This window comes from Argentina silus (assembly GCF_951799395.1).
Source record: "Argentina silus genome assembly, chromosome: 8".
Taxonomy (NCBI): Eukaryota; Metazoa; Chordata; class Actinopteri; order Argentiniformes; family Argentinidae; genus Argentina; species Argentina silus.
In genome coordinates, this window is record NC_139662.1 from 5454247 (window position 1) to 5482180 (window position 27934).

The 27934-nt window shown below is 40.8% G+C and overlaps 1 protein-coding gene across 1 annotated transcript in view; it reads left to right on the top strand.

The window, feature by feature from the left end:
- The window catches only part of cntn3a.1 (contactin 3a, tandem duplicate 1), a gene marked incomplete at its 5' end in the record, with an annotated part of 62812 nt that overhangs the window by 20374 nt on the left and 14504 nt on the right, over positions 1-27934 (top strand). Inside the window, 5 exons of the mRNA XM_083676097.1 lie at positions 7543-7746; positions 9005-9107; positions 9802-9986; positions 15718-15857; positions 21184-21340. Coding sequence (XP_083532223.1) covers positions 7543-7746; positions 9005-9107; positions 9802-9986; positions 15718-15857; positions 21184-21340 — 789 coding nt within the window. The remainder of the gene's footprint in view (positions 1-7542; positions 7747-9004; positions 9108-9801; positions 9987-15717; positions 15858-21183; positions 21341-27934) is intronic.

Here is a 27934-nt window from a genome sequence, read left to right on the forward strand (position 1 = left end):
ACAGCCTTGTAAAAGTACTGTACCGTACATCTCCTAGCAATAATAACCATGGCACCCTCTGACCATGCCACAGTGACATCATGCAATATTACCATGACAACCAGGCTTAAACACAATTGGTTGAATTCATTATTGCTGTAAGATACTACACTACTATGCACTGGCTACTCCATATACCAATGACATGTACTCTAGTACCGTCCTAACCCTAACCCTACCCCTAACCCATGCTAGTTGCCTAACATCATTGTTTAAGACAGTCCTACTGTACACAAGCAAGTATCCAAACTCAACCATCCATGACCAACTTACCTATGTAGGTGAAAGTTGAGGATTCCTCAATCAGTGTGGAAGATTCTTGACTGTAGCTTATGCTTTCTGATAGTAGAGGTCTTTGATAACCTTTGATAAATCATAATTCAACCTAATAAGCCATTTCCTTCGGCTACATTTCATTGTCCCATGAGATATTAGTTTGAACTCAATAAATGGTATAGAAATATATACATACAGTCTGTCTACAGTCCTATAGGATGGACAATATGAGAGAGATGCTTACCAGTCTTTCTGCAACTACCGGTCTCCCAGAATGTTCACCCACTAAGACTCTTTCCCCTTGGCAACCCCTTTATGACATCATCCATTATGACATCACGCCCAGTTACAGTTGCATGCCCCAAGTCATCATCCATAATAATGTGTGCATTAGGCTATCAGTTCATTGAAATATGTTCCTCTGTTCTCTGAAAAATATGTGTTTGTCTAACCCTAACCCTAACCCTAACCCACAAAAATAATATTTGAATTAAAAGGTCTTCTGTTTCAATGAAAAAGCCACAAAAAAATCTGGAGATTGATGAATACATATTCATCTTACTATCCCAGGACATGCTTGTGGCTCTTTGGCTGTTTTGCCCAACCCTGGGTTAGAGTAACAGTGTGTTCAATGCCATTCACCTCTGTCTGAGGTCATTTACATGTACTCTACCACTCTAGAGTATATTAGTGCACCTACTGTACGTAGAACATACTGTAGTATCATCCCTTTTCACTCTCACCCACGATGAGTGCAGTCAGAATTTGCACCCCTGGACAGACATGAGTTGAGGTTGAGTGTCATACTGTGAGTGAAGCTCTGGGTTGGCTTGTTTCCCACCTGAACGATAATATACTATAACCTTTTTTATAATGGGCTGCGCTTCGACTGGAGATGCCAGATACTGTAGGAATGGAGGTGGTATTAGTGTGTGTGTGTGTGTGTGTGTGTGTGTGTGTGTGTGTGTGTGTGTGTGTGTGTGTGTGTGTGTGTGTGTGTGTGTGCGCCCTAACATACAGTACATGTGACTTTAGGAACAGCCATAACTCACTCACACACACACACACACACACACACACACACACACACACACACACACACACGCACACGAGAGGTTGTAATGAAATAAAGGCAGGGAGTCTACTGTAGAAGGTTTCAGCCCTTCTCATTCAATAGCCTATGGATGATAGCACAGAGCACACAATGGCTTGTCGTAGAGAGTCCTCACTTTGGTGTTATTCTCTGCATTTTCTCTTTCTGTGTGTTCTGCCACAAAGTCAACTATATAATATTTTTTACCCCAGATTTCCTGGGTACTTTTTAATGTTTTTTATGTTTGTCTCTTCACATTCTGAGGCCCTGTCTGTCAAATAACTATCTATCACTATCCCTGCAGCCTTTGTAATTGAGCCTCTATATGGAGCTGTTTTGTTTGCGTTCCCATCAACTGCGGCTGCATCCATGACATTATAAATATAAGTTAGTGGCCAGTGCTTTTTACTCCCATGAAGAGGTCTGAGACATGGCTTTTTAGTCATCCAGGGGGTGGTAAATATGATTCTCCCTCAGCTTATCGCTGTTGATTTTATGGATGTATCCAAATGCTTGTATGCCTATCAAAGCAAATGTTTTGTAAATTGTATATCATCATGTGTCTGGACGCTTGGATTTTAAAAGCTCAGGATGTGGTCATACATAATCATTTGAGGTGATTATTATGACGTTTTAATGGCTTCATTGATTATGTTTTCATGTAGGGAAGCACTGGCTGATGTCAAATGGATGACAACAGATATTGGATGATCTCTAAACAACTTCACTTTATGTCTCTTACCTTTTAGTCAGACAGCTAGTGGTTTTATCGCAAGACATCGCCGAGCCTCCACTTGGAGATGTTCCTTCCAATCAAGGTGCCAATCCAGCAGCTAGCTAACATGACATTCGAGTCAGCGCAAACATTTGCATAAATAGAACTGTTCCTATTTTGGTTGTGTCTGTCAAATCGGATGTCGCCAACCTGCATTCTGCAACCTGCAACCTGTGTTCCTCATAGTTGGGACAGTTGTTTTGAGTTTTTCTTAATTATTCTTCCGTCATCCATTGTAGAAGTCTTCCTTGACCTACCAGCCGATTTGCAATTGCTGAGCTCACCAGTGTTTTCTTTCTTTTTTAAATTATGTTCCAAACTGTTTAATTTGGTATGTCTAAGGTTTTGGCTATGTTTCTGATAGATTTTTTATTTTATTTTTCAGCCTAGCAATGACTTCCTTGACTTTCATTGACACCTCTTTGGTCCTCATCTTGACAGACAACAATAGCCCCAGACTCCAAAGGCAAACACAAAGCGTAAAATCAATACTAGACATTGACAGCTCTCTTATGCCTGCACAAATGATATGACAGAACACACCTTGACAGAAATACCTGTTAAGCCAATTTTCCAATAATACTTGAAATAGGGGGACTATATATAAAAATGGTTGTAATGTTTAATGGTGAAACTAATCTGAAAAAATAAATTAAATCTGAGAATCTCTACTTTAACCTCATAGTAATTCTTTGATTTCAAATCCAAACTGTTGGAGTATAGAGCTAAAAGAAGACATAATGCTTCCTCTTTCTAATTCTTATAGAGGGCATCTGCAGGAAATAAATAGCCTGTTCTTTTATTGAAGAAATGTCTTACTACCTGCTGAGAAATTTTGTAAGAGAACAATTAGAGCATTCATTTGCATGTTTATGAATCGTAAAACATCACATGTTAAATAAGGTCTGAGTAACTCTGAGTTGTGAATGCAAACTTTATTTCTATGCCAAACTTTGCAAAGTGTTATTTATAACAGCAGACAACATGTATTTTTAATTTGTGCTCTTTCAAATGTGTAATCTAGTTCACCTCCTGTTATAGCGTGAATCATATTTACATAGCGTAGTGTTGTTTTCCTCCCACTCATGGTGCATTTATCTTCCGATTCCACCGCTTCTCCCTTTGTTCTTGCATTGTAGATGAGACTGCTCGTTTCAAACTTTGAATTGACAGATGGTTAAATCAGCGGGGTGCCTTTATACTCTTTGTCTTCCCACATTGTCGTACCCCTAGTGTGATAGTGAGGGGTGAAAAGAATTCCCGGAATGAAACATTTAACATCTTCTTTTTTAGCTTAATTTTGTAACATTCTGGAGATTTCTTCGGCTTTGTTGTTTTCGCTTTGTTCCTGTAGGCTGGCTGCTTAAGCACAATGCATGTGTCCTACTTCAAATATGTTTTTATGTTGTCAAATATGTTTAATGTTTGTATGGTCTGAAACCAATATGTTTTTATTGGAGACTGCAATTTCTTTGGAAGGGGGTGGAGACACCAACATGGTCATCTAACATCAGTAAATCGAGATGTGAGAAATTATTCAGGCACTCATAAGCCAGCACATCTAAGATAACCTGGGCTATTCTGATTGGTAAATATTGGATCTGTGTTTCACAGTTAAAACTCTTCACTGATTTTAAAAGGTTCTATAGGATTTGTAATGGACCCCTTTTTTCAAGATTTCACCTGTATCACACTGTGTCCCTATCACTGTCCAAGGACATGCATTATTAAGGGCTTGAAGGAGTGGTGCCCCATGCTGACTCTAAAACACTTTCTCACAAAGCACCAAGTACCAGGAATTACCACCTGTACAGCTTCAGCTGTTCCTCTATCAACTGAGACATACACTGTGGCTGACCAGGCTGCCTCAAACTGGCTTGAGAGATTCTGTTTCACAGGTGTTTCTTCACATCAAAGCCATTAATCCAGATGCAATCTTGAGCTTTTCTTTCTTTCTTGGGGTGTAGAGAGCTGTAACATACAGCAGTGCTATCATTTATACAAATAGCCCATTTAGCCCTTCATGTTGTGATGGATTGTAAAGTCCTCTCGAGACAGTGTCGAGCTTGTTGGGTCTCACCGGCTGTCATAGTTGATTATGCATATTGATGGGGATGTCGAGAACGCTTATGTGTGCTTTAGGGTGAATCATCTTCCATTTTCAACCATCTTTTCACAAAGGCAGGTCTGACCAAAGATCTGTATTGTCGCTATGCCTATGATAACGATGCATGCCATTACAGTTTAGCATTATTGGCTAAACACCCTTGCAGTCCCTTTCAATACTCCTGTTCAGGCACTATGATAAGGAAATGTATTATTGACAATTGTGGTTGTTGTTTATAAAATATGAGGTTTTGTTTAACACCTTTTTACCATGTGTTACATTGTTGTTAATAGACAATAGTTTGGACCAAAAAGGGAACTTGATACTTGATAAAAGGTGACATCACACATGCCGATGAAGCATAATTCGCGATCAGCACAGCGCCTTACAGAATCTGCCATGTCACCCTTTTAAAGCTCTAGTATGTCAATAGCTCGTGCAATATTCATCAAGCCATTATTTTATTTTAATGATGTCTTTAGAAAAGCCTCATAAGGCTTGAAGATTTAAAGTATGGCCAAGATGCTGTATGGAGTCAAGGAGCAGTCACTTTCCAGGCCAATGCATTAGGTGCCTCTCTGAGTGTTTGTAGGACTGTGTTTAGACCAGGACATAATGCATCCTGACCTCCTTTCACTACTGGAAGCAGACCTTTTAGATTTACTCAAAGATGTTCTCTCTGGCACATCTGCCATGATAAGAGGTTGCTTATAGCTACACACATGGCAAGCAGACATCCCTCTCTCAAATAACCAAGGCCATATGATATAGTGTTTGTGTGTACTGCATGTTTTACTTTAGATTTAGTTAAATTTTTCAATTCCTCTAGACAAAACTAGTTAAAAGTAATCCATAGTCAACCAACACTCAAAAACCAATACCTGACTCAAGTTGTAAGCAAAAAAAACTATTTAGGAATTGTGAAGACCATTCTAACTAAAAGAGAAAGAATATTGATAACACCCTTGCCCTGTCATGTATCATTTCTCTGCTCTCATGTCAATAAAATAAATGGATATCATTTTTCATAATACAACAGCTAAATGGAACCACAAAGGAAATGCTGCTAAACCATGTCAGTCATTCATTATTGCATTATTGTAATAAAGACCATCCCCAGAACCTCTTTATGTGAGCAAACACTGACATTACTGCCTATTTCCCGTTTCCTGACATTACTGCCTGTTTCCTGTTTCCTGGTCATGATTAAAGTTTAACCAGTCAATTAGTAACCTTTTAGTTCATGTTGTTCCTGGTTGTCATCCCCAGCACCTTTGAAAGATATTGTTTCAAAAACAACCATTAAAAATGCAAAGCGTTGTCAGGATGAGCACTAAATGTGTTATTTATATGCAAAGAAGCACTTAGAGCTGTGCCCCTCTGTACTGTGAATGTGAATGTATCAAACCAACGATGCTGCAAGTCATAGATAGCTTAGGATGGTGCTCATAGGGGTTTATATACTAGAGCTTACTACTTACACTCACCGAACACTTTATTAGGAACACTATACTAATACTGGGTAGGGCCTCCCTTTGCTCTCAAAACAGCCTCAATTCTTCATGGCATTGATTCCACAAGACGTTGGAAACATTCCTTTGAGATTCTGGTCCATGATGATATGATTGCATCACGCAATTCCTGCAGATTTTTCAGGTGCACTTTCAAGCTGTGAATCTCCCGTTCTACCACATCCCAAAGGTGTTCTATTGGATTCAGATCCGGTGACTGGGAAGGCCACTAAAGAACACTGAACTCACTGAACTCATTGTCAGGTTCATGAAAGACTTTTGCTTTGTGACATTGTGCATTATCATGCTGGAAGTAGCCTTTCGAAGATGGGTAAATTGTGGCCATGAAAGAATGCACATGGTCAGCAACAATACTCAAATAGGTTGTGGCATTCAAGCGATGATTGATTGGTATTAACAGGCCCAAAGTGTGCCAAGAAAACATTCCCCACACCATTACACCACCTCCAGCATGAGAAGGTGTACAGGTGTTCCTAATAAAGTGTTTGGTGAGTGTACAATCATGTTCAAGGTATACTGCAGTCCTGTGCACTAAATTAAGTCATTAATGCCAATATGTACTTACAGTATGCCATCAACTACAGGTTTACAGATATACAAACCTCCAATAGTTGCCCATACAACTTCGCCCTTTGTCTTGGGGGGCTAAAGTACATGGGGTCTTTTTTCTTGGTGCAGCACTAACACACTTGATTCAGCTGAGCATGATTGGTTTTGATTAACTGGATCAGATGTTATATTACACACACACACACACACACACACACACACACACACACACACACACACACATCAAGAGTGTAGAATACAGACTAGGTAGATGAGAGCACATGCGTTTTCTCTCAATTATTCCCAATACTACACTGTGGATTCATCATTTTAAGGGATTTTATCAGGAGAGATTGGTTTTGGGACGGGGATACAACTTGGTCCAGAGCAATCTATCCTGTTGTCAATATGTCAAAACACCATAATTCCTTTTTATATTGTTGCAGATGGTAATAGAGTAGCCACCGCAGTTTCATTCACACAGTACAGTGTTTCCATGTCACTTTCACGAAAGTTTGTTTTCACAAATGATATGGTAGGCTTGGTGGTATGGCACTGAATATCTTTAAAAAAACATATTCATTTTATTGGGTGTCGCACTTTATTTTTTTATTGGGTGTGTGCGTTTCATGCCACACTTGCAGTTTGGATTTAAAGTCTCTCTGGCAATCACAAAGGAAGGTTACTCACACACAGAATATTGTATTTGACTTCTAACTGCATATTTGAATATAGGTTGACACTTCTGAGTCATGTCCAAAAACACAGGTTTTGTGGCTGTTATTGTTTGGAAGTAAAATGAAAGGTGTGTGGATGTAGAGGCCTCTTAGATACCTTATTTATTTTCATTTTGGTTCTATTTTTCCCTCCTGATATCTCAGTTAAAACATACAGACAGGAGAGAGACAGACCTCTGTGGCAGAGCAACTGTAGTGCAAGCATCCCCTGCAGAGGCTAGTACAGTAAAGTTTCAATGCTATTGCTCTAATATATGGAGTGGTCATCCAGTTTGGCAAATGGTGCATATTCTCTGTCCACAGTTAGCTCAGGTAGCACAGTAGACTATGTATAACGGGCACGGTTTGCAAAGAACACATCCATATGAAAAATCACTATTTCAATTTTATTCATATTTGTATAGTTCATATCTATGTGTTCCCTTTCCTTTCAGAGCTCACATTCACTTGGATCTTCAATGAATACCCGTCATTTGTGACACAGGATACTCGCCGCTTCGTGTCTCAAAAGACTGGCAACCTTTACATCGCCAAAGTGGAGCCCTCTGACGTGGGCAACTACACCTGTGTGGTGACAAACACGGTCACCAAGAGTAGCGTTCAAGGGCCTCCCACTCCTCTGGTGTTACGCACTGATGGTAGGGTTCTTAACCTCTTAAACTTTAAGCCCTATTTGACTAATTTCCCCCTAAAAACCATACCCAAACTCAACTGTTTATGACTAATTTCCCCCTAAAAACCATACCCAAACTCAACTGTTTATACCATTAGAAATATGATGATCAGATGGAAAAGCAGGATGCCATTTGATACACCTTGAAGTTTGTGTGGATATGCTCAGATCATAGTTCAGAATAACATACTACATATGACAAGGAGACAAAGTGCAAATAAAATATCCAAAATGTATTTTATAATTTTCAAAGTCATCTTCCACAGAACATTGACAAGTATACTATAGGTCACAAGAGCTGAAGACACTTCCCTCGAAAACCTCTCCAGGTGTCCAGAAATCCACTCCAAAGTGTCCAAATGCTTTACTTTCTTTTAGAACCATAGAAATGGGCAAAGAACATTATAAAATCAATAAAACCTATCAATCCACCCAACTGTAGAACACAATTCTTGCAATTCTATTTTGCACATGTTATTGACAAGGTGCTGAGGCACTGTCTTCAACACATAGATCAACGATATACAATAAAGCACAGTAATATGAACAATAACTTCACACCTCTGGTTTTTCACAGCCTGTAGCTTCAGTGTCTTGCTTCAACACGGATAGAATTAGAAACTAGCATCCATTTTGGTGCGCTTTCTTTAGAGTGAATGTCGTTGTCTGATCACAACATAACTAGGCGTGTTATATTCATAACAACCAAATTAATGACTACATACCCTATGTATAAAGTCTGATCAAACACAGACACTTTTACAGTGAATGTTATTACATGTTTGTTGTTTGAAAAAAATGTATGCAAAATCAACATCTCGACACTTTGGGCAGAAAACAACACTGACCTGCTATTTATAACCAATAGACTGTCCTGTTTTATCCAGTACCAAACAGGTGTATGTTCTGTAATATGTTCGACCATTCAGAGCGTCTGGCGTCGTGACCTTCCATTTTGGGTCCGTAATTGGGCCCGTCCTAATGTGCATTCATGTACCTCCACATGTAGTAGTCTAAGGATAACCAAACAGTAACTTAATATTCAGATATTGTTATTGTGAATATTGTACTGACATTCCAGAATGTTTGAAAAATACACAAGCAAGCAAGACCACAAACATATTTGCAAGTTGCTAATTTGCTGCAATATTGTTCATAGACATAATTGTATGGCTGATTTTAAAATGTGTTTACTGTTTATCATCTGTTTAACACTCCTTTAGGTGTTATGGGTGAATATGAGCCAAAGATTGAAGTGCAGCTTCCTGACATCATCCCTGTGGCCAAGAGTTCCACCATCAAGCTGGAGTGTTTTGCACTGGGAAAGTAAGTCCCACTGTATATCAACACCATGACACACAGTTACCTTGTTCTGAGCATAGCAGTCAACGTCGCAGCTGTCCGTCAGGTTCATACACTCATCCATAGCATTCAACGGAGTGAATATTATACTGGCTATGGGAGGAGGTTTTGTGTGGTCATCCCACCCACCACTCCCAGCCCCCACCCACTCAGTCACTCTGCCTGAAGCCTTCCTGTTGGGGGTTTAATAAGCCATGGGCTCCCTGCCATATTGTATACTTGTATGTTGTGGTCGTTTTACTCCAGGCAGGGAGCTATACAGCAAAGACATCTAATTACACCAAGCTTAATGTATTACCATTAAATAAATGGTTAAACTGACGTGAGTGTCCTGAATGAATCAACATATTGTGTGATATGATAAAAAATAAGGTATGTTCTGCAGTATAGCTGTTTATTAATCTCTGAACCTAGAATCTCATCTCTCAATTGAGATTCTGGGGTTGTAGGAAGTAAACACTGGGGACGGGAAGTCTCCACCTCTCTAAAGTTTTTGCCATGAGCCGCTCAAGATGGCCCTCCCTTTCCGCCCTGCCCTATGTTTACAACCCGACTTGCACGCATTGCACGAAATGAAAAAATGGAGCTTAATAATAAAAGTACTGTACAGTGTTTTTCAAGTCTTAACCTTGTTGTCTGTTGTGTTTTCTGTAAATAGCCCAGTTCCAGCCATCAGCTGGAGGAGAGTGGATGGAGTTCCATTTAGCAGGAAGGTGGATGTAAACAAGGCCAGTGGGGTGCTGGAGATCCCCTACTTCCAGCAGGAAGACGCAGGACTGTACGAATGTGTGGCGGAAAACGAGAGAGGAAGGATCTCGGTCAAAGGAAAGGTCTCTTTCTATGGTGAGTAAGGGCACTGTTGGCTATATGAGTATTCATTTATAAAAGTTACAGACAGAGCCACTCGACTTAGTAGGTCTATACTGTACTTGACTTAGCTAGCAAGCTTGTGGTGGCCCATGAGTGGACTGTTATAGAATGCTAGAATGCTAGTATAGAATGCTGATGGTAGACTGGTCTACCATGGTCTATCATGGTCACGCCATCATCGGTCTTGTATTGACATACCAACCATCTGCCTACTTTTGGCAAACCCACTGTTGGCTGTTGTTGGCACACCTATATTGGTTCACCATTCACATAGCGACTGCCATTTTAGCATTGACATGCTAGCAGTCGGTCTACCATTGGCATGACAACCGTCTGTCTAACATCGGCATGCAGGCCGTCGGTCGACCAATTGCATGCCACCATCGGTCTCATCATTGGCATACCGACCGTTGGTCTATGTGGTGGATGTCTAGGATTTACCACTCTGTACTTCAGCTCTTCGGAGGTGAGATTCAAGAAACAAAGTCCTGAGTAGCCACAATATTTGAGTCCGGTATTTATTATTGCTTGCAAACAAGAAACAAGAGCCTAACAACAGCCCAGCATAAATCCAGGGGTCTGTTTAGCGCAAGTCTGAAGAGGTGACTATCAGGGTTGTCTTTTATACAGATGAAACATCATGGTAGGCGCCACCAAGGCTATCACCGGCGAGCTTGTGCTTACGTGAGAGTGGGCGGGAGAGAAAGAACAATGGGGAGACTTTCTTACTGATCAATCGACGCTTTCTTACTGATCAATCGGCGTTCAACATTTCACACTTATCCACCTTCCTGTCAGCAAGATGGGTCTGTTCCCTTGTTCTCGCTCTCCCCCACCACTCCCTCTGAAACCACCGCCATCCATATGGTAATCATCTGCCGTCTCTCAGAACAATGGCTATAGAACTTTAGAGGTGTGGCAAGAGAAAATGTAATCACACTATTTACACAAGTTGTATCAGTCATAGGAAAGTGCATATCCTTCAAACAGTTCTATCAAGGTATTTTCCATAACATCTATCAATGGCATGCCAACGTCGGTGATACATTAGCATGCCAACCTAGGTCCTCCATTGGTATGCCAACCCAGATCTACTAGTGGCATGCCTACTGTCAGCCTATCATTAGTGGTACGCTGTTTGGCATAACGCATGAGAAATGCCATCATTTTACTGCTAGGGGTCCGATATTGGCTGATGAGCCGCTCTTTTGCCACCAAGGGCCTGATAAGCGCTTGCTGGCTGGGGAAGGTCATTATGAGCATTGAAGCACGTAAAGGGGCAATCTGAGATTCAAACAACAACAAAGCAGTCACCCCCACCACCTTTTTTGGTAAACAGCCGTTGGGGCTAGATAGATGTAACCACTCTCAATTTCATGTGGCATATGCTATGGATGCAAGGACTGACCGTCCATGAGATCAAAATGATAGTTTTAAACCATGTTTTGAAGCTATACAGTTTGAAGTTTACAATTACATTCTTTACAAACGATGGAGTAAAACAATCTTATATTTTGGGTTCTGTTAGGGTAAGACAGTTGAAGTAAGCTCATAAGGCGACATATGATATGGCTACATATCATTAATTTAAAAAACAATCCCAGATTGCCCCTTTAAGCATATTTTCCCTTCCCTTTTCTGACACAACAATGTTGTAGTTTACCTTTCACAGCTATCTCCTACAGTAAAAAACCCACAGAATGGAGGAAGCAGCAATAGCCTAAAAAGCATGGACATTTTGCACAGTCATCCCAATTAAATCATATGCTATCTGTAAGATTCACTTGCAAACATGCTCAGTTAGATACTGCTATGGTTCATCTTCATGCCTCTCAATTGACAACTCAGGGTAATCCGTGTCACAAAGGTGGCTCCATAGAAATAGAATGAGTAGAACGGACATGCCCACTCAAATCAACATTCCATCCTGGGTTTACTGGTGGCCATCTTTTGTTGTGCTTTTTAGAATTTGGAATTTTAGCTTACAGTTTTATGAGCTACCAACTCAACTCAACTGACATTGGATTGTTAAATCAGATGATGCTTAGTTGCTATGGTGCTGTCTCTGAATTTTTTGCTCTTTTTTGTTCTACACATGCAACCTCTGTCAAGCTTAGTCAGAATCTCTGCTCTGGTGTGATTGGAATGCGTTGTTAATTTCCCGGGAAACGGCATGTCAAAGCAAAAATGTACTACATCTTAATAAAAATTGTCAAAATGTGTGCTTGGGTCAACTGGTACACCAAGCGTTTAGAGGAGAATATGGTTTTAACTCATTTCCCAAGCCCAAGTAACTGGGAAAACTGTCAGCTCTGGATAAATAGAATAAATGTAGACTCTAAAAACAAGCTCTTGACTCTAATTCTAACAACGAAAATGGAAAAATCCCATCTATATCCACACTCCCTATGTGCCATCAAGCAACCCTCAAAATTCGGTAAAGGCAGCTTAGCTTGCAGCAAGGATGTGGCCATGAATTAATTGATATCAAATCAAAAAGCATAGAGTACAACGAAAAATTTGTGATTTCAACTAAAAATGTCGACTGTCTCTCCCACAAATTTCTTACACAAGATGATCATTACTTCTCCCGCCTCTGAGATCAAATTTTGTACAAGTGCAAGGTTTTTGTTGGTTCTGTCCTTTTGTTGTTTGCCTGTTGCACAGCATGAATAAGTGAAAGAAGGCTGTAATGTTGACATGATGTTATTATTAGTATTATTAGTATTATGTATAATATTTAGAACTAAATATCACAATGTGATATGTTAATCTGTAAACAAACTATATTTTCACCAGCGAGTCATTTACTGTCAGTATTCTTGCATATTATTTCACCTTTGTCCAGTGAAACTGACTACAAATGTAATCACTTTCATAGATGTCATTATCACTGCTAAACAGTTCTTCAGGCACTCTTGCACCGAGGCAGTCTTGCACAGAGTTTGTCTGAATTTTGTGTGTAATTTGCACACATTTGAGGGACAAGGAGAAGGGAGCATAAGGTAAGCATAACCATGACCAATGGGGAAAAAGTAAATAGCCTATTGACTATATAACTAAATTAATTAATCTCTGCCAATACAGCAGTTTAAAATATTGTATGCCACCTAAACAGTATAGACCTACATGTGTTTATTTATACAATACCTGTGACACCTTATAGGCCTAGCCTTCTTAATTTTTGTAAAAATAAAAATAAAAATCTCATTCTCAGACTTGGGTTGCCGACCCCTGGTGTACTGCACTGTAGACCCTGCTGTCGACGTATTGGTGCTATTAGATGACTTTGTTTCCAAAAGTTATCATTAAATGTTCTCAGTGTAATCAAGGTAGAATCTATGGTTTTGCCCCAAGTATGATTGAGCTAGCAACAAGGGGGACTATACAGATAGAAGGTCCATTATGTATTACCAAGTCGGGCATCTTTTGGTGTACTAGCCAAATTGCCATGGTCTGAGGGACCATGTCCATTATACTCATTCTATTTATATATGTCTACCCTTTAGCCAGGTAGACTCCTATAGCAACTTATCCTGAAGCTCTAGCCTGCTCCATGACATGCTAACTGCACATTATCCTGAACTTGCACAAAAGACAACTGATAAAAATAGATAAAATATCATCATGTGCTAAAACATTGTCAAAATGCAGAATATAAGTCACTATCTTGGGAGAAAACCCAAGTTAGGCTGCTTGAGAGTTAGGCTGCTTGAGAGAACCTTTGAATCCTAAACAACCTGCCCAGTGGTGACTCAGTACATGTTGTTTGAAGTAGACCAATACCATACAGCACTATAGCAGGTGTCAAAGCAGTGTGCTGTAAAACCTTGTTAGTGCATACAGTACTGTAGGTGAAGTTGTGGGTGGTGGTGCTCATTTTCACTTTCCTGTCTTTTGCTGCTTTTGACAAGCCATAACTTCTCACTTGAAACATATTTTTGGTCATTAATATGATATGAATAAAGATCTCAGTGGGTAGGGTGAAACATTCTGTACTTGGACTCTGCAGCATTAACTCTCCTAGTTTCTGTGATTGTTTCCTCCTGTGCTCCAGTCATATGAGGCGCCTTGTTTGTCCTTGTAAGCTTTTAGACTTTAGTATTTTCTCAAAGCTACACTGACTGGCCCCTCGCCAGGTGATAAAAATCTGTAATCTCATTTTGAACTCCCATAGACGCGCACTTTGTGGGGCATCCATCAGTTGTATAGAGGAGAATCAATAGGGGGATCTGGTTTTTCAGAACACCATACCCCTGTTGGCACAATAACAATATGAGGCCCTCTCCCTCTCTCTCAATTTCCCACTTAATTGCCCTTCGAAGTTCCGCATAATTTATTCAATAAGATCATGTTTTACGGGTTGGGTGCTTTTTTGAATAGGCCTGGCTGGATCAAATTGACTCCCAAGAGTATTTTTTGCAGTTTTTTTTGCAACTCCCTTCCATTATCTAACCTTTCATTTGTAATGTAAGGGAGGTTGTAATTGAGTATATGTTTTTTATACAGTAATGCATTTTCAGTTCACTGTTGGTTGGAGGCTTCCCAGTGCATTTATCATGTACTAGCCTATTGTGAAAGGGACACATAGGAAGAGAGGATGTTTTATTTTCTATAATGAAATTATAGCCCTATTTCTTTCAGTAGCTACAATAGCTAAAACATTTCTTTACCCTTATGGTTTTAAATATTAATTGAATAAGGCATAATGTGGCTTTGTCAAGAAACATGCACTTCAGGCGATTGCTCAGCAGTCACCTGCTAGAGGAGATTCTAAATACTAAGAGATATTATCAACATAAAACACCCCAAGTCCTTTTGGCAAAACTATTGCTTCCTGTTTGGAAGTGCTCCAGTGCTCCTGCTTCCAAGCATTTCTTGCAGTGTCATGTCATTTCAGTGTCTAATAGGAATATAATGTTTTAATATATTTTGTAATACGACAGTATACTCTTCTGAGACACCCCCACACACATACACATACACACACACACACACACACACACACACACACAGACACACACACGGAGGCACCACAGCGCTTTCCTTGGCTAGTATATCGTATTTATGTGGTGACTCAAAAAGGCTGTGAATCTTCTTCCATTGTTGCTGAAGATAAGGCAATAGTCATTTATGTGACACAAGAGCCATTGTCGTAAACTCCCCCGTTTCTTCAAATATAAATGGATTTGAGGGTTTTCAAAGGTGAAAAACTAAGCATGGCAGCTTTTTAGAAACGATCCTGTACATCCACTACAGTTGTTAAAGATTTTCTATTATATACAATATGTAATATTTGCACACCTGAAAAGCAGTGTTATTATGAACTAACCCTAGCCGAGCATCAATCCCTACAGTATGCTTCTCTTAAAAAAAACAAAAAACGATTGCAACAGAGAGATAGGTGCATGGGCTGTCCTATTGAACATAACATTTTTGGTGTTGTTATTGTTGTTATTGTTGTTGTTGTTTATATTTTCTTCTGAGGTCAGATTTGGGTTAATGGGAAGTTGATTGATGAATGGCTTGGTTTGTTTGCTTCGTTAATGAACTAATTGCTTGCATGCTTGATTCATTGATTTATTCACAAACCTTGACCCATTTGCAATTCTTAACAACCACACAGAGGCCCACCCAGCATAATGCTGAGATGTTCATTTATATAGTTATTTTGCATAGCTTTATAGTGTTCTTTGCCTTGCAGCCCCCCCTCACTTGATGGAGAAGCCTCAGGACGCGCAGAAGCCTATTGATGACACCCTGGTGTGGGAGTGCAAAGCCAGCGCCAAGCCCAAGCCCTCCTACCGCTGGCTGAAGAATGGAGAGCCGCTCGACCAAATGGAGGTGGGGAGAGGGATCACATCTCACTGTCTGAAAGCACCTAGAATACTTTTTACAGCCGTCTTTGGTCATGTTCTAGAGCCAGGGGTCTCCTAGTACAGTCTGGAGCAGTACTGGGTGTGCAAAATGTCGATTTTCAGTCTGGACCATGATTGACTGGAATCAGGCATGGTAAAGTGTTGGGCTAAATGTACGTGTCTCTGCATGCAATGGAAATTGGCACAAATATCTGGGTAGCAGCAGTAGAGGTTTGTTTAGCCAAGGAGGCAAAGTGATGACATTTTCTGTTCTTCAAACAGTGAGCCCCACAGTAATCTAGAGTTGAATCTCTCCTATCTGCTGCTCTGAATTTTTACCATTACACCTCTTCTCCCTGAGGAAAGGACGAAAAGCCTTATCATACTAAGTAGATTTCACATTCATGCATTTGGTTTGTTTTGCTTTTATGCTGCAAGAGTGAATGTGGTGTAGTTTTAGGCTCAGGTGAATCACTTTAGGTAGGTAGGTGTTTAAGTTTAAGTCACATAGGCTTGGTATTCAGTGGCACTGGTTGAACTGGATTGAAACACACACTGTAGATACAGTAGAGTTCACTTGAGAAGTGTTATTGTATAAAAGAAGACGACTGTAAATGTCACACACATTCCATAACCTGGTCTGTGTTCCATTCCTTGGTCAGTCTTGAGGGGTCAACCGAAGGCCAAGTCCTACAGTCTCCACACACCTACAGTCACATCAAACACTCGCTACTCCACCTGCATACCTTGGCCAATATTGATTTTGAAATAACATTGTATTCTAAAAATCCTGTCTGCTGGGGTGTTAAAGGGATAATACATTTTTAAACTTTTAAATGAATGATATATGGCTATGATATATTGAGTATATATCATGTAATGATATATTGTGAATGCCTCATGAGCTTAGTTCCACCAAAGCCTCTTTAACGTAAGCCAGTTCACTCTGCCGCCATGTTTGGGCGCTTATTTTCAATAAGGAGACCAAACGCTGTTTTTTCAGAATGGTTGCTTATGGGAGGGCAGCACAAAACCTCTACTCACACCAAAATGATACAGATTTGCAACCTCTCCTTTTGGTTTTTGATCGATTTCTTTGATTTGATAATTAGAAATTGTAATGGCTTAAAAAGACACTTTATTTGGCTCTGTCATAGCTTTCCTAGACCCTAGTCTTACATACGTGTTGCTAGGGAAACGGCACAAGAAAGACGCGATCCCACGGGAACCTAGAAACGATAACTGTCAATAACGCTAATCTATAACTGTTTGGTAATTGGTCAGACATGTATCTCCACGTGGGACTGGCGCCATCTTCCCTGTCTCTCTCAAAACCAATAGTAAATCAAGGTAGTGGCATATCTCCAGTATATACAATCTCTGGTTCCACTGTTTTACCCCATCATAACCCAAAATAAAATATTGTTTTACTCAATTGTTTGTAAACAATGTCATTGTAAACAAACCTTGTATAGCTTCTTCAAAAGATGGTTAAAATGTTTGGTCTCATGGATGAAAGTCCTTGCATCCACAGCTCTGTCTATGAATTTGAGGGTGGTAACATTTCTCAAGCCCCATCCCTCAGCTTTTCACCCCAAAAAGTGCTGGGGAAGAACACTTTGTTTTTGTTTGAATTTCAGATTGCCTCTTTCAGGTAAAACACTCTACATACTCTCCATCCATATAGCTACATTAATGAGCTGTGGTTACCATTTTCAAAATGCCACCGTCAACGATGGCCAACATTTAATCAATTTCCAAACCCAGAAAGGTCAGCGATGTAGCGAGAGAGGGGAAGGAGAAGAAGGGGAAAGGTGCCATTTGTTATTCCTCATTACAATGGATATGTCCAGCCTCCTCTCTCTCTTTGTTCCCTCCTCGTTTTTGGCTCCATGCCAAGGGAAGTAAATGGCGTAGAGTAGGGCTGTCACTTCAAAATGTCACCCGGTGAAACAAGGGCCCACTCACATGCTCATATTTCCCACTCCAAGCTCAACCAACCCCCTTGACAAATACGAGAGTGCACTTCCCGCTGTTTGGATTTTTATACAAACGACCTCCAAAGTCAGGAATGTGATTGACTTTTGAAGAGTTGGTGTTTTTGTTCTGACAGAGGTGTCTGCTCATCTATTGGTGTTAGCAGTGGGATCATTAACTAATAAATACAGCATAAGGTGCACAAATCACCTCTCCACCATCAACATGAAATACTGCTGATACCAGAGGAGAGTCAAGTTTAATTAATGATGCCCGTAAAGCCCACGTATGCCACCATTTGTTTGCCGTGCCGGGAGCTATAGCATAACCCAGAATCTCCTCTAAAATGGGCACTGGGCACTGAATTGCACAGCGTGGCACCAACCTTGCACTGACACAGATCTCCCACATCCCTCTAGGGGCCATGCAGTTTGTAACCTAAAAAGCACCGTCTACCACATCCATGACATGGACACACACACACACACACACACACACACACACATATGCACGCAAGCACTCACACACACACATACAGTACACACACACATGCAAGCAAGCATGCACATGCACATGCACACACACACACACACACACACACACACCCAAAGTCTTTTATTTTTTGCCACTGAGAGTGCTGCATGTACACAGCCCCCTCTGGCGCAGGCATGAGTGCTGGGTCAGCCACTCATCCATCGGATGACTGAGAGTCAGGCCCCATTTGAAGCTTCTCAGCAGGGTCACTCACTGATGTTAAGGGACAGACCTTGTCTTTTCAAGTGGCAGTGCGGTAATGCTTTCAAACAACAGACAGACTGGCGGAGGGTCCCTCTGGAACTGCTCTCTCTCTCAATGACTTTAAAAGGACCGGCTGCACTCAATGGGGAAGATCAAGGGCAAGAACAATGAGAGTGCCCAGACTTAAATTGACGCAACTATAAGAGGCGGGATTAGAATGCAGTGCCAATTCTTATAAAGGTCAAAGAGAGAACAGAAGCGGGTGTCATCCACTTTGTGTGTGTGTGTGTGTGTGTGTGTGTGTGTGTGTGTGTGTGTGTGTGTGTGTGTGTGTGTGTGTGTGTGTGTGTGTGTGTGTGTTATGTGTGTGTGTGTGTGTGTGTGTGTGTGTGTGTGTGTTATGTGTGTGTGTATGTGTGTGTGTGGGTGCGTGTGTGTGTGTGTGTGTACGTGTGTGGGTGTACGTGTGTGGGTGTGAGTGTGTGTGAACTCACAATTCACATAAAAAGCAGTCTGAAGCAAATGATAAAGTACATAGAAGAATACAAAGTCTTTAGCTAGTCTATTATGTTCTGGATTAATTCCACAGAGACTTCATTTTAACTATCATTTGATGAGGTTTCATTGCTTTGTTAGCAGAGGGGATTCAAACAATCCCCTTTGGGCCTATTAGAACCCAGAAAATTAGCAGTGTTTTAATTACAAACCCCCTGAAGAGAAGAAATGTGGCTACAGCTGAAACTGGATCAGGTCCTTCACCAGCATACAGTACAGCAGTTTTGATGGAGAAGTAATTTAAGTGTCCATATACAGTACAGCCCTAAGAACTCAAAATTCTGTGATGAACCACATACCTCAACTCCGGTCGATACACCAAGATACTTCTAACGTCCATATCCTGGTTATTATATAGCAACTTGCAGCAGACACAACAATAGAATGGAAGCAAGTGGAATCCAGTTTGTGATTTTAGCGTGAACTATCCCTTTTAAATCTGATTTAGTTCATCATCTCAAATTATCAGTCGCTTTCTTGGCATTGTTAGAACACTAGACGTCCCAACGGTGGTCTACAGCACAATATGACACTTTATAATAAAATAACTCTGCTGTTTTGAAACCCATGCCCCCCTCCTTCCCTGTCTTTTCCTAAATGTCTGTTTTTAACATAATAGCATTGTTTCAATTTCAAAATCACACATAGAAACAAATCTGGAAGCATTTTCATGACTACCACACCTTTTTGATAGCCAACATGTCCAAGTCACATCCTGACGCGCTATTAACACTTGTCCCCAAAGCGCAAATGGTCCATTTGCACTCCTCACCGTATCTTGACCCTCATTATGGTGAATTGAAACTGACCTTACAGTTATGAATGGTTTACCCATTTCAACCATAATGGCGATATCAGCAACATAGCAAACAGACAATAACAGTTTGCATGATCAAAGTGATTACATGTGAATCGAAGCCTGCCCAGAGCACACTCTGCCTGCAAAGAACAGACATGTACCCTTCATCACACCCATATGTCGAAACGCAGGCTTTTTACATTTGTTTTACTCAAGCCACAACATAGTTTTTCTCTCATTCTATTAGACCTTATTTTTCTCCACCTGTGTGTGTATGTAGGCTTCAGTAGCCTATGTGTGTCTGATCGATGACAAGGGCACGAGATCCATGTGCAGGGATGGACAAATTCACCCTGATTACAGACATTTGGAACACTTTTGTGCGTAACTCAATTGCTTGTTATAAGTCAGGAGGCACATCAGTATGTGTTTTGAATGTTATTTGCATGGTGGGCCATAAGAGCTGAAGGATTTGTTTGTGGACTTTACTGATGCATTTGCATAAAGGCGCATAGCCACTGAAAGAAGAAGTGATTTTGTGTCTTTAATTTTTTTAACTTAAGCAAATGACAGGTGTATAGACCTTATTGTGTATATGTATGATTATATTTCATTACATGCCATTATTGCTTTTTAGATTTGTGTTCTCTTGTGTTCTGTTGTTATCAAGCATTTGCGCTTCACATAGACTATGTACAGTTACACCAATTATGTCCGTATGATTCTTCAATGATTACACTGTTACACTAAATCAACAAATGGACGTCTCCAGACCTCACTCTGGGTACTTTCGTTAGTAATGAGGGCCTGGGGCTTCTAATTGGGCATTTTGTAAAGATGATGTGAATTCATTTAGCTATAAATCACTTGAACTTGCTGTCATAACAAATAAAACGTTACAGATCCGGGCCCCACTTTGTTTTGATAGTACTAGATGGTCAGATGCTCAAACTATCAACAAACAATAAACTGCAAATCTGTTGACATGTACAGTAACAATTTTCTACGATTATGTTTAAGGTTGGGGTTAGGGTTAGGCTAAGGGATAGGGGTTAGCTAATGATTAATTGAACAGTTTATTCACAGTTAGTTGAACATCTACAGTAGCCTATAAACCATCTAAAGGGACTATCTGAGTTTTGCAAAACAATTTCCTCATTGTCCCAATGTCTTTCTCTCTTCAGCCAGCTAGAGCCTGTTGAATTCATGTTTGCTCTCCAATAGCTCTCTCTCTGACTTTCAGATGGAAAACCAGGTGTCTGTTTTTCAGGACAGAGTGCAAGTGAACAACGGGGTCCTGACCATCAGCAGCTTGAAGCTGGCTGACATCGGGATATACCAGTGTGTAGCAGAGAACAAGCATGGCAGAGTGTTCACCAACACAGAGCTCAGAGTGATAGGTAAGACTGTGCAGTATTTCAGTTGTTATTAGATCTGTCTTCCCAATATTTTTATAATAGGAACTGGGAGTTTTTCTTGTCATGTGACCTTACCAGGAAAAATTCTTGTCCCTAGTACAACTGGCCCCAGAGTACTATAACTAAGGCCCAGAGTTTTTCCTGGCCAGGTCATATGGTCAGAAAAAACAATTTAACATAGTTATCCTAGCAAGAAGGTGCAGCAGCACCTTTCTACAACCGGGCCTTTTAATTTAAGACATGTTGTTCCTCAGAGTTATAGCAAGTCATGTTTTTCACAGTGGCGTACTCAACAAGAGCTTAATTATTCACAAGGCTGAGGAACCTCGGGTGGATTTAATAGCAATGTCTGTTGTCCTGTAGGTATTAAAGGAGGAGGGTGACATTTCATTTTTTTTTCAGTGGTAGGAAATAATTGTGCAGGTTCTCAGCCCTGTCACCGGAGCTTGGCTGTGTGTTGGCTTTGAAGAGTGTTCTGCTGAGTCGATATGCATACAAAACAGATCCTGTCCTGGGAAGCGTCAGTAATTACAGTTTTTTTCTCAATTGCTAGAGCACATTTCTTGAAACAGTATTCAAATTTTCTACATGTTTGCCAAAACACCACATTTCTTTTGCAAAATGCAGTATAACTTTTTTTAAGGCTAGATCAGCTTTAACTATCATATCATATACAAATTCCATCAGATAATGTTTCTTGCATCATATCTAAACCCTTTTTTTCTTTTTTCATATACTATTATTTAAATAGTTTTTCCCTATGCCCCCTTCCACCCCTGTGGTGAACATCCCCCCTTTCCCCCATCCGCCGCATGTAAAACATTCATCAAAGACAAAATACAGAGACAACATACACAAAATGTTTTTTTTAAGAAATACAAATAATAGTAATAATAGTAAGAAAAAGAACAATAAATATTCACATACAATACAAACTTTTTGGCTGCTGCTTTTCGTCTCGAAAACTTGTTATTTCTTGATCATTATTAGGATTGACCATTAGTAAAAAAATGTACCTTATAGTATTGCCTTTTTTGCCTACTGAGTGGATTACGGAGAGCTGTTATTGCTTTCCATGGACCGACAAGAATGGATTCTATCTGTTTGACTTTACGAGTGCTGAGAACCATGTAGATTCTACCATCGAACATTGCCATATTGGATTAGGCACGATTTTCGGCTGCTGTCTTGCAGCTCCCTGCCTCTCGCTGGAATTTATCTGTTGTGTTTTTACTACCAAACGTGAGAAACCCTTGGATTACCCACTCTCTTTAATCTTGTGCGGCCCGGTGAAGCGCTCGCCTGCTTCTACAACTCCTTCCCTCTAAAAAACTTTTCTCCCTGGCCTTTACTGATAATTCAGCCTTCTCTGAGTTGTTCTCTGATGGGCCCTGGAGGTGAAATCGCATTGAGTAAGTCTCTGCTCTCTTATTGTTGTTTGTTTTGCTTTCAAGAATTGTGTTTTGGTAGTATTTTCTGACTGTGGGTCCTAGTGCTGGATGGTTTCAAGTCTGTGGTCGGGCTATGGCTTGCTACGTATACCGTTTGTGGTGTTTTTTATGGTTTAACGGTTTGATTCGTGGTGGTCTTTTTGTTCCTACACGGACAAATTGTAACTCTGAGGATATCGTCATTGAGCTGCCTCCAGTCTCTCCTGAAACAAGTCTGCACCATGCCTCCGCTCACCTTTCCACCCGGATGCAACAGCTGCCTCCACCTGAGTCAGAGGATCGCTGAGCTAGAGGGGCGAATTTCAACCTTTCCTGCACCAGATCAAGGAAGATGAGCAGCACATTGACTTGATGGTTGCCTTAGCAACATCCAGGCTGGCTGAAAATGACATCACTCTCGCCTAGTTTGGCACTACCACCATCGAAGAGCCAGAAATAGTGAAATCTCCACCAGTCCCCCTGGAGGGTCCCTGGCCCAGCCTGGGGGCTAAACCAAAGAACCTGCACTGCTCTACTCCCTCTGCCCCAGAGCCCTGGATTGTTGCTTGGGGAAATAAACATCCCAGAAGGCGTGCCTCTGGGGCCTGGATCACCACCTCACGAGGACAGTGGAAAGGTAGACAGCCTCCGTCTCTCGCTCCTGTAGAAGTCCTTCACCTCAGCAATAAATTCCATGCTCTGGAGCGGTTACATACATCCCAGCCCACCCAGCCTTCACCTCCTGCTGGTTTTCCTGATGCCTCAGCTGCCCCTCCCGTGCCCAGCCCCACTACTATGGCCCCTGTCGTCCCTGTTCCTGTCCCGGTGTCTACTGTTTCTGTGTCTGTTGCTCCAGCTGCGCCTACATCAAGCCCATACACAACCCGATCCCGGCATCCTCAGTCCAGCAGATCCTACAGATTCCGCAATCCACCTGGTTCATCTCAGCCAGACCACCCTCCCCCATCGACCATTGTCCTCACGAGCTCCATCGTGAGGGATATTAGAGTGAGGGGGGGGCCACACCTACTGTTTTCCTGGAGCCTGTGTGTCAGACATCCTGGAACAGCAACCCACAGCACTACAACACCACCCGGAGTGCACCAGGCTCATTGTGCACGTTGGGTCGAATGACACCAGGAAACAGCAGTCTGAAATGTTAAAGGAGGATTTCAGACATCTCCTGGCTACACTCCTGTCCACAGGTAAAAGGATCCTGATTTCTGGTCCAATTCCAACTCTTGGACGTGGCTACAGCCGCTTCACCAAGCTTCTTTCTCTCCACAACTGGCTCAAGGCAAAACCCTTGGAATCCACTTCATTGACAATTTTGACCTCTTCTGGAACCGTAGTGAATACTATGAGAGACATGGACTCCATCCCAACCATACTGGTGCACACTTTTCCTCTGCAAAGGAATGGACTTTGCCATCCTGTCATAGTTGACTGAGAAGGTCCATGCCCCCACAAGGTAATCATACCACCCATGCCAATAGAAGAAAGTCAATTAAATCAGTTACCTTGTATGGTCACTACAGTCTGTCATGATAACTACAAGGGGCCTGGACTACTAAACAAATACTCCCTAAACTCTGCCAGTCGGGCAGTCTGTTTTCAATCTAATTTCATCCCAGTCGCAACTGGCTACATGTGAGATCCACTAAACGTCAGTTTAACTGTACTACTCGTGGTGTAACTGCAAGTAATCTGATCTCCATCACATTAAATGTTCCACATCCTGCACTAAGAAAGACTGGATGGGGAAAAATGGATGGCACTTCTTAATGTTCGATCACTAAGCAATAAGACTTTTGTCATTAACAAACTCATATCTGAACATAAAATTGACAGAAACCTGGTTAAATAGAAAATCTGGTTTAAAAGAAAGCTGCTGTTCTTATTGAGACGTCCCCTCCATGCTATAGTTTTGACTATTCTACAAGGCATGGTCAAAAAAGGTGGTGGGACTGCCTATATTTGCTGACGCCCTAAACTGTAGAAATATCGCTATTGGTGATTTTTGCTCCTTTGATCATCATGCTATACTGTTAAAATCCCAACCCCCTGTGCTTGTTATAACAATGTATAGACCCCCCAAACAGTGTCCTATCTTTTTAGAAGACTTCACCGAAATGTTGTCGATTGTCAGTACCAATTATGACAACATTATGGTCAGAGGTGACTTTAATCTACATGTGGATAATGCGGCCGACTCTAAAGCCGCTGGGTTCTTAAATTTGTTGAGCTCGATGGATTTTATTTAACATGTTAATGGGCCGACTCACAACCGCGGTCATACATTGGATCTAATTATCATTCATGGTCTAAGGATTGATGTATCCTCTGTAATTGACTTGCCAATCTCAGACCGCGACTATATTTTTCTGTCTGCATTCATCATCTAGCTTTCTTACTGAGCAGGTTGTTAGGAAACGTTATTTTACCTCTGAAGTTGCTGAAAACCATGTTATACTGAATGTCTGTGAGCCCCTGTCTTTGGACGCTTTCCCTCTGCCTAAGACTGCTATGAATGATTTTGCTGCTGTTGATAAAGAAATGCTCAGGAATGAAGTAATGCAATTAAAACCCTCCACCTGCTCACTTGACCCTATCCCCACCACCTTTTTTAAGACTGTGTTTAATTGTCTTGAGGATGAAATGCTAGTGATTGTAAATCACTCCTTGCTGACTGGTATTTTCCCCCTGGCACTGAAAACTGCTATTGTGAAACCTCTCCTAAAGAAAAGTAACCTGGATCCTTCAGTGCTAAACTATTTCAGGCCAATTTCAAACCTTTATTTTTTAAGTAAAATTCTTGAGAAACTAGTATTCAAACAGCTAAATGATTACCTACATTTCAGCTGTATAGTTGAGAAGTTTCAATCTGGCTTTCGTCCTCAACACAGCACTGAGACAGCTCTAGTTAAAGTTGTAAATGACGTGAGAATGAACATGGATGACAAGAAACTCGCAATATTAGTACTTTTAGACTTAAAGCGCTGCTTTTGATCCAGTCGATCATGACATCCTTATTAACAGACTACAGAAGTGTGTTGGCCTCTCTGGCTCAGTTTTAGATTGATTTAGGACTTATCTGTCCGGCAGAGACAATTTTGTCTCCATTAGTGACCACACCCCGGCTAACTCTAGCATAACATGTGGGGTTCCTCAAGGCTCCATTCTGGGACTTGTGTTGTTCAGTCTCAATATGCTGCCACTGGGAAATATCAGAGAACACAGATTAATTGTCATAGCTATGCGGATGATACACAACTGTATCTCTTTATCACCCAATGACATCAGCCCTATTGATAAACCGGTTCAATGCATTGATCATATCAACTTGTGGATGTCACATTTCTTGCAATTGAACAAACATAAGACAGAGGTTTTAATTATCAGAGCAAAGGTCCAGAGATAGATACTGTGAACTTAAAATCCCTGGCACAAAATGTCAAACCCCTAGCAAAAAATAAAAAATCATATCAATTGTGCTTCACCTTAGAAATATTGCTAAAGTGCAACCATTTCGCTCCCAGGCAGATACTGAGAGATTTATGCATGCTTTTATCACTAGCAGGCTTGATGACTGCAATGCTCTCCTTTCTGGTCTACCTAAGAAAGCTATAAATAAGCTACAGATCATTCAGAATGCAGCAGCATGTGTACTAACCAAGACCAGAAGGAGAGCACACATCTCACCTGTCCCAAAGTCCCTTCATTGGTTGCCTGTCAGTTTCAGGATAGATTATAAGATCCTTTTATAGGTGTTCAAATCACTCAATGGACTACCGCCTGAATACTTGTCAGACATGCTTTTAATATATGCTCCCTCAAGATCACTCAAGTCCTCTGGCACTGGCCTTTTAGTTGTTCCCTGGGTAAGGACAAAGAACTACAGGGAGGCAGCATTTAGTGTTTATGGTCCTTGCCTCTGGAATAGCCTGCCAGAGGAGCTAAGGGCGTCACAATCTGTAAACACCTTTAAAAGAAATCTAAAGACATACCTTTTTAGTTTAGCGTTCTCTTAATCAATCTTATTTTAATCTACCCCCTTCTACTGTGCTGCACTGGTCTCTGTATTCTACCATGTATCATATTTCCTATATTATCATTTCCTTATATTAACATTTATTTTCACTGTATTGTTGTATTTTCACTATATTGTTCTATTTTCATTGTATTGTTGTATTGTTGTATTTTCATTGAATTGTTAAGCACCTTGTATGGCAATTTTGCATGAAATGTGCTATATAAATAAAGATTTTATTTTATTTGAACACCCAGTGCACAGACACAATAGAACAATACAAACAACAACAACAGTATGACAAAGACAATACTAGGAATTACTACTAAAAAAGAAATACGTATCGACAAATGATATCCCCGGCCATCAATGTAACATCCCTCAGCATCCCGCCCATCCCTCACATATGCTTATGCATTCCCATTTTCTTTCTGTGTTCCTGCATTTTCCCATTTTGCTTAGCTATTAAGTACTCCAATATATAATAATGTTCAACTGACAAATTCAAGGTTAGCAATTTGTTTTGGGTTTTGAAACTGATAAGCTTTCCCAACTAAATTATATTATAACATTATTTATAATGTTACCATTGGGCCTCAGGTCCCCTAGCAAAACTATCTATGGTGAGGTTGAGGTGAAACAGAGGTTGCATGAACTTTTGCACCTCTGTCCAAAGCCACCATGGGGCAAATCCAAAACAATGCAGTACATCTTCCACTTCCTCCTTACAAAACCCACACTGATTGGAATCCTCAGTACCCCATATATTCAGCATCATCTTGGTAGACAAGGTTTTATACCAAATCTTCAACTGAAACATTGGAGTTATTGAGTCCATTTTTGTTTTAATAATCAAATTTTGGTTAGCACGCACTCATGTGCCAACCACAGGGTCCATCTTTTAAGAGGACCTATTAATTTAAGGTAAGTTTTCAAACACCTTGCAGTGCGTTTTAGAACTGTGCATGTGTCTCTGTGTGTGAAATGTGAGGTGTCCATGTACAGATGTGAGAGCTGACCAACCTAATAGGTACTGTGACCTACATGCTTTGTACCGTATGATGGTCTCTCTCATTCTCTCTATCTCTCTCGCTCAATCTCTATTTTCTTTCTCTG